The sequence below is a fragment of the Sinocyclocheilus grahami genome, unplaced genomic scaffold, assembly GCF_001515645.1.
Source record: "Sinocyclocheilus grahami isolate Dianchi unplaced genomic scaffold, SAMN03320097.WGS_v1.1 scaffold1211.1, whole genome shotgun sequence".
In the NCBI taxonomy this organism is placed as follows: domain Eukaryota; kingdom Metazoa; phylum Chordata; class Actinopteri; order Cypriniformes; family Cyprinidae; genus Sinocyclocheilus; species Sinocyclocheilus grahami.
The window spans coordinates 91,831-99,592 of NW_015506390.1; the positions used below are offsets into that span (position 1 = coordinate 91,831).

Here is a 7,762-nt window from a genome sequence, read left to right on the forward strand (position 1 = left end):
TGCATACATGGATTTTGAATTGCACACCATGTTTCCAGATCTGTTGTATTTAAATTCTGTATACTATATGCTGGAATACACCCCAGGAGTAAAGTTGTCAAAACATAGAAAAACATATTTCTTAGAAATGACAGTATCCAGATAAGTGACTTTATCTTTCACTGGGATTTTTATTTATTTACAAACAAATGTCCTCAAATGAATTCAATACTTTATAAATGTCTAAAAACTAAACAAAGGTCTCACCTGAAATCAAATCTGACAAAGTAACAATGTCTAACAGTATTAATATTTGAAATGTGCCCAGCAAAAAACAGACTGGGATCTATTATAGCATCTTGTACATTCTTAAGACACTAAAAACAAAGGTGTAAAGGTTATAATTATTAAGACATATTGGGGTTGGAAAGCAGCATAAGGCTTTGAGTAACTGTAGGGGAGAGAGGCATTCATAATACTTTCTATTAAACATTTCAAAAGGAAAAGATTAATTTAGCAAACAATCTTTAAAATTCATAAGAAAACGGTCCACTCCTGGAAATGTGTTGAGTTTAAGAAGATTCAGTAACCTTGTCCAAATAACTGTTCCAAATAACAACAGTCTGCAGAGCCGTATGATAATCTCAACCATGAGCACCATGTTTTACCTTTAAGCACACTTTATGAAAACAAATAATTACATTGGCTGATGTATAACTAGGAATTAATGAATCAGATTAATAATTGATGCGCAGTAATAATATTAACAATCAAGAAATACATAAAGAATACAAAATACATTTACTTTGAGAACACACTTCTGGTACAGAATTGTTGAGGCAGCAACATATTGACAGGACTGACACTGTTCAAGTGTTTCAAGATCTCATTCTGTTATACAATAAGAACAAGCAGTGCACATTGTTTTCTGTCATTGTAAGAGTATAATGAGAGAGAGAATCTACAACAGAATATGTGATTGTGCATGACATGTCACTCACACTTCTGATGTGAACACTCATTTGTTAACATGGGTGCCGGAAAATATGGGCTGCTCAGATGCCACTGAAACTCGCTATGCAGGACCTTCAGTATGACACTTTTCCCTCTATATTGGAGCTTGATGGCTTTTGTTCCTGCAAAATTTGAAATAGAGTGTAGACAGGGCAATTATTAAAGTTATTAAAGTTAAAAGACAAACACAGATTAATAATGTCTTTATCCAGTTTGACTGTGTTTCTGGTGGTACTTCAGTAGATTGGTTTCCAGTTTCTACTGTTGATTCTGCAACAAAACAAGTTCATAAAAAAACACTATTACTACACTGTGATAAAGACAACAGATCCATCATTTATACTGTATACAGCAGCATTTAGACTAATTTTATTTAAAACCTCAATAAATTATTTTACACACCATTAATGAAGAGCCATACAGTCTCCTGATTAGAATAAGATGAGTGTGTGATGAAGCAGTTGAATTCTCCTGCATCAGCTTGAGTGAGATTGTTGAGTTTGATGGAGAAGTTTCCTCTCTTATACTCCTCTGGGAAAGTTTGCGCTCTGTTCTTGTAACGTGGGTCCTGTGTCTCTAATGAATCTTTACCTTCAATTAAATCATAAATAGTCTCACTGTCTTTGTCTCTCCAAAGCACATGCATGTCTTGAGGTTTAAGATCATGTTGAATTGAAGAACACGGCAGGACAACAGAACTGCCAGTAAAACCCACTACTTTGACATCCAGAGACACTGAAATGACAGAAACTGTAATTGTAAACACACAATCTGACATTTATACATGTGACATGAATTTATCATTCAAATTTAGTTCAGATGCTCACCTTTGTTTATCAGCACTGCAAACACACAGATGAAACACCAACTGCAGAAACAGAACAAAACAAAAACAAGTTTAACTTCCTTGATCTCAACCAGTAGATCATGACATTGTTTGAGATGAGCAGAACTGATCACAAGTGATCATGCCAATTAGAAAAGCTCTCTGACTTGCTGAAATGTCAATATTCTCACAACACTAAAAGCATAATGGGAAGTGACTGCCGTTAATAACGCACATCGGCTTGCTGCAAACTTAACACACATCAGCTTAGAACAATAACACAATGTAACAAAAATCTGTTTCACTTAATTTTTAATGTTTCTTCTGTAATTATGTTTTGCTAATTATTATTGGACTATTTATTTATTTAGTAGCATCAATATGTTGGTAAATATTCAGGTCAGGTACATTTAAGCATCTTTCATTAATTATGAAACATTGGTATAGTACAGAAATGCTTTTGTGCTAATACTGAAAGTTTTCTAAAGATATTTTGCTTTTGCAAGGATGTGAACATTCTAGAAGTTTCTGTCACATTCTAGAATATTATGTAATAATCTAGTGCTTTTTGGAACATTCCAGAACATTGTGGGACTAGTCATAAAAAAAGACAAATCATCCAACATATACTTCTGAAGTTTTGGACGACCCACTTTTGGAAACTGTTTATGTTAAATTGTTGTTAGCTCAGTATTTTGCATGTGCCATGCAATTTCTATGCATGAGTAATAACAGATTAGCTTGTAAAAGTTGTCAACATATATTTTGTAGTTTGTAGTTAATGATACACAAAAAAATTTTTTTTGACCAAATGTGATTTTCATATGCAGCATGACAAACTTCACAAAGAAACAATTAAAAATAAAGGCAAAACAAAACAAACAAAACTTGTAAATATACAAAATGTTTATACAAAAATGTATACATATGCCAGCTGTAAATTGTCACTAAATTGTCCAAATGCACCAATTCGCAACCAAATTAACAACATTTACAATTTCGCTTAACAATATACAATATATTGCATAATTATCCTGTAGATGTTGTAGAAACTGTAAACATGATTTAGCAGTAAATGTTGTTGTGCATAAAGGAGCATTTTCACCCATCTTATGTATTTGGTACAATATCATCTTAAATGCACTATAAGACGCAGTCAATCAAACTACTATCAAATAAAAATAACTGCACATGCACCGGGACTAGGCCTGTCTTAATAATCAATATATCGACTTATCAATATATGTACATGAACTCAATAATTTTTGGTGACACAATACATATGTCACCGTGTTTTGTACATTCCACTTGCGCCTGTGTCTTTTGCAGTTTCTCGTACATAACATGGTGTAGTCATGAGGTGCTCGTTCACATTTTAAAAGTGCTTCTACAAACAAAGTTTCATCTGCAGATTTGGCCTTGTTTAGGGATCTGTGCCTTTGTGCATACAGACATCTGACTGCTAAGTAGGGATTGTGTTTGTCAGCAATAGTGTGCACCCTTAATTTACAGAGAAAAGAAGGACAGGGGAAAACCTGTAGATGGAAAAATCTCCATAAAAGTTCTTTGTGCATTTTTCCTTTTTTCTACTTGTTACTTTGCACTTTTTGTTAGAAAATGTTTATTTACTATTTATTCAGGTTTTTTAAGGTATCTAATATTTTGATACTTAATTTCTATGATCTAAATATTCTTAAAAATTAAAAGTTCATTTGGAAGTGTGTAGGCCTTCTTGCATTATTATGCGGTTACATTATGATTATATATTCAGTGGCATAAAATGGTCTTTAAAATGACAATAATATAGCTTATCGCAATTATTTCTGGGGCAATATATCGCACAACAAAAAGTTGTTATCGTGACAGGCCTAACCGGGACACAAAAAGACAATACAACACGCTAATGCTAATGGCTAAATCAGAATAATCGTTTCAGCTATTTCTCTGGGTATTAACCTGTAACTAGGTAAGTAATCAACCCATAATCAATGTATTAATGATGTTGACAGGTGCTGTCTATTAATGCTAGTTTAAGTAAGGAACAAAACAAATCAGGCCAAATACTAAAGCGAGCGCAAACCTGAGCACTTTTTTTTTCATGTATCGCGGCAGGTCAGAACTGAAAGTACGGCTGTGATGGAAGTACGACTCGTTTTGTAAAAACAAAATTTCGTTAATAAATCACGAACATACCCGATGATCATGGTGCTCCGATATAATTAATATATATTTTACATAAATAACGAAATAACACTTAAATAAAACAGCATATGTTAAACTCTAAACCTGAACACATTTCCGGGTTCTCTGTATGACTTCCGCAGTCGTCATATCCAGGTTAAGACTAGAAGGGATACAAAAGGCGCTACTGGGCATGCGCACATCAATACAGCGTAATTTTTGTCACACTATACAACAATAATTACTATTTTTGCATTATTGTAAGGGGTAGGTTTAGGGTTGGGGTAGGTGGTCCGTGTACAGTCCATGTACTTTTGCGTCCATTCGTTTTTTAAGCATGACGAATTTAAAAAAAAAAAGGATGGTAATTGTATTTTTAAATGCTATGCTGAAAACCAAAATTGAAATTAGAACCGTACACACAAAACTAATCCGTGTATCATTCGATCATTAGTTTTTTGATTTAATATTGAAAGTAGAAAAAAGAGAAAAGGCTCCTTTTTCGTTTTTTTTTTCTTTTCTAAAAAACGAAAAACCAGATTTCAGCTTAAATTTTCGTTTTTCGTTCATGGGTGGAAAAATGAATAAACAGCTTGAATATTCGATTTCTACACGTGGGCGGAAAAAACGCCCCTTTCTGCTGATTGGTCAGCCGAAGATCAAACCGTGCCTTCATCAGTTCTTCTGCAGTATCACGCAGCAGAATAATAGTCCTCCACTGCTGCAGTTGTACGGATTAATAAACCATTTGATCAATTTAATATTTTTCTCATCAAACAGACTAATGAATAGCTCAGCTCTTTCTTCTGTGTAGACCAGCGGTTCTTAAAGTGATAGGGGGTCCGAGAAATAATTTGCTATAGCCTAAAGTATTTCCAGACTGTAAAGTGTTTTTTTATCATAATACATAGGCCTACTGTGATTTATTCCAAAGTGACTTATATGATGCATTTAACGTCAAATAATCTAAATGAAGCCTTTTAAAAGACAAGTATTTGCTGTGGTTCATGTTTGTGGCATGCGCCAGAAAGATGCTCAAGGAGACCGAGACGCGCTAAAGCAGCGCATTCTGTTGTTCTCTTTATTTTTCAAAGGCATGACATTTTGTAGTTATTTTGAACATAACGTTACACAATTAAAAATATAAATTTTACCATACTACTATAAATGACAGAGTATTAAGTTATTTCCCCTCGATGGGGAAAAAAATCCAAGTGAACATCAATCAGTTCTCAATAGTAATCAAACAGTTGGTGGTTGCCATTGATTTCCATAGTATTTTTTATTCCTACTATGGAAGTCAATGATAGCCACCAAATGTTTAAAAAGTATGTAATAAAACGTCTCAGGTTATGTATGTAACCATGGTTCCCTGAGTAGGGAATGAGACACTGCATCCTCTAGGGCAGGGGTTTTCAACCTGTGGGGCGCGCCAGCACCTGTCAAGGGGGGCGCGAGCATCAGTTAATTCAGAGACGTTCCCTTGAGGATTTATGAATATGAGTTAACAAATCTTTAGCCATCCACTAGGGGGCAATCTGACTCCCACTGCTAGTCGACAGTTAGAGCAGAGTTGGCTCGAGTATCAGTCATGCTCAGTGTTGCCAAGTCTGCGGTTTTCTTGTGGAATTGGGCTACTTTGCAATGGGGAACACCTTGTCGTGACCCGTGTCTGAAGCATACTTTGAAAAAACACCAACAACACATTGGCCGGCGACAGCCATGACATCACTACATGCGACTATAGTATAAATAGGTGCTGGGAGAACACAACATCCACTTCTTCGTCTGAAGCTTGCGTCCGAAACATGGCAAGAAACCTAGAGGACGCAGTGTCTCGTTCCCTACTCAGGGAACCATGGTTACATACGTAACATGAGACGTTCCCTTTCATGGGAACTTTGAACTGTGTCCTCTAGGGGTCGCTATGGGGAACGTTATACCCACGCCACCATGCTGAGGGGAGTGCATGCCAGAAACCATGGCGAGCACTAAGAACCAACTCTACCATATTGCCATGGGAGTTGCCCCTGGGACGTTAGACGGCTGTCAGTGACATTATTCCCTATGGCCAAAGACCTAGGCTACATACCCCAAAAAACGTACCTGTTAGGGTCAGAACTCCTTGGCCCGGGGTAGAGCTCAAGGCTTGGAATCAGGAATAGATTTCTTTAAGGGAATACGACCAAGAGCCTAGAATCATACTAAGTCTTGGCCTGTCACACAGGGGCTACCGCACGCTCTGCATATGCTAAAGGAACTGTCTCAACAGACCCCTAGTAGCAACACCCTGTTAAAGTTGGTATCCAGAGGATTCATAGGTGGAGTGGTGCCCAAGGCGGAACCAGGGTTTTAAACCACTCAGAAAGAGCACGAGGCTGCTGTGCGTAGCTCTTACCATACAGGATTTTAGAAAAGAACGCAGAGTACTAGCGTGCAAATTTACCACAGTGTGGATTTTAGAAAGTGTACAAAGACTTCACGTGCACACTTGCCATAACATGGATTTTAAAAATACCGTTCTAAGGGGTTCTCGAGTCACTCTGAAAGAGCAGCCCATAGATGGAAATGGTGCATCCCAAAACGCTATGTTTGAGAAGTTATCAACTCGATCTAAGGCTTATAATGCTGGATTAGCTAGCAGTAAATCTGTAGCTGAGGGAGCAAACATCCAGCTCTCAATCGAGAGGGAGCTCGACCTACAGCATGTTCCAATGCTGGAACGGCTAGCAGTAGTTTACCTAGGCTGAGGGAGCACAAACCCAGCTCTCCCGAGAGGGGGCTCGACCTGCAGCATGATTATAAAATCAGAAGGGTAATCATACTGCAAGCTAGCCAAACACTCATCAGGGAGGCAGATGAAGGGCCTAATCCACCTGATACTGCTGGTTCCAGGTGCTCTGGAAAAACAGAGAACTCAACTTCTTATGTGAGACGAGAACTCCGAATTCAGAGGAAATAACGTTGCTCATTCCAGGTAACCCTTTGATAAAAGGGGAGCACTGCTCAAACTACCATGAGGACAGCCCATGGAGCGAGGAATCAAACTCCTCACAGAGGATTAATGCTCGAAAGAAAGCACCATACTCACAATAACCCTTATGCTTCCAGAGTGTGTCGACAGAGACACACTAGTTGAGTGGAGCCCAAGGAACCGGGGTCTAACCAACTCAGAAAACGGGAACGAGGTCAATAACGTGTAACCCTTACCATACAGGATTTTAGAAAAGTGGGCAAAGCATAACGTGCACACTTACCACTTATGTGGATTTGAGAAAAGTGCGCAAAGCTTAACGTGCTGCACTTATTTAGTTTTCCAAGCATCTGTTACAGATACCCGGAAGTACTGGGCCAAACGGGAGAGGCAAGCTCAAATACAACCCTCAAAGAAGAGGGAAGCACTGCCCAAGACAGCATTTACATAGGAAGGTTTTCTCGTAATGCCACCTATGCCTCCCGCTCGATGCCTCAGCAAGAGGGGATATCCTGGTGATCGGGGAAACCCCTCAGGGCGACCCAGATATGGTAGACCAGTCAGGGTAGCATGAAAGCGTAACCCCAGCCAACTTCCAGGAAATTTTTGCAGTGATGTGCCGGGGGCCTGATGAACACCAAGGCTCCCGCAGAAGCCTGTGTTATGGCCGCATGATCCAGGAAGTATGAAGCCGAAAACCGGCTTTACTTACCGTCTGGACATATATCGACGAGTGAAATACGCACTGCAAGTCGAGCACCCGGTTTCTGAACCCAGCAGAGGGGGTG

At 38.4% G+C, this 7,762-nt stretch overlaps 1 protein-coding gene across 1 annotated transcript; it reads right to left on the minus strand.

Moving 5' to 3' along the window:
* Positions 1-534: 534 nt before the first annotated feature.
* On the minus strand, positions 535-6,368 carry LOC107568074 (CD276 antigen homolog; the record flags this gene model as incomplete). The annotated part of the gene is made up of 3 exons (XM_016253917.1): positions 535-1,263; positions 1,396-1,743; positions 6,359-6,368. Coding segments are annotated over 3 exons (534 nt in total), but the record flags the coding sequence as incomplete, so codon positions are not given.
* Positions 6,369-7,762: the final 1,394 nt, after the last annotated feature.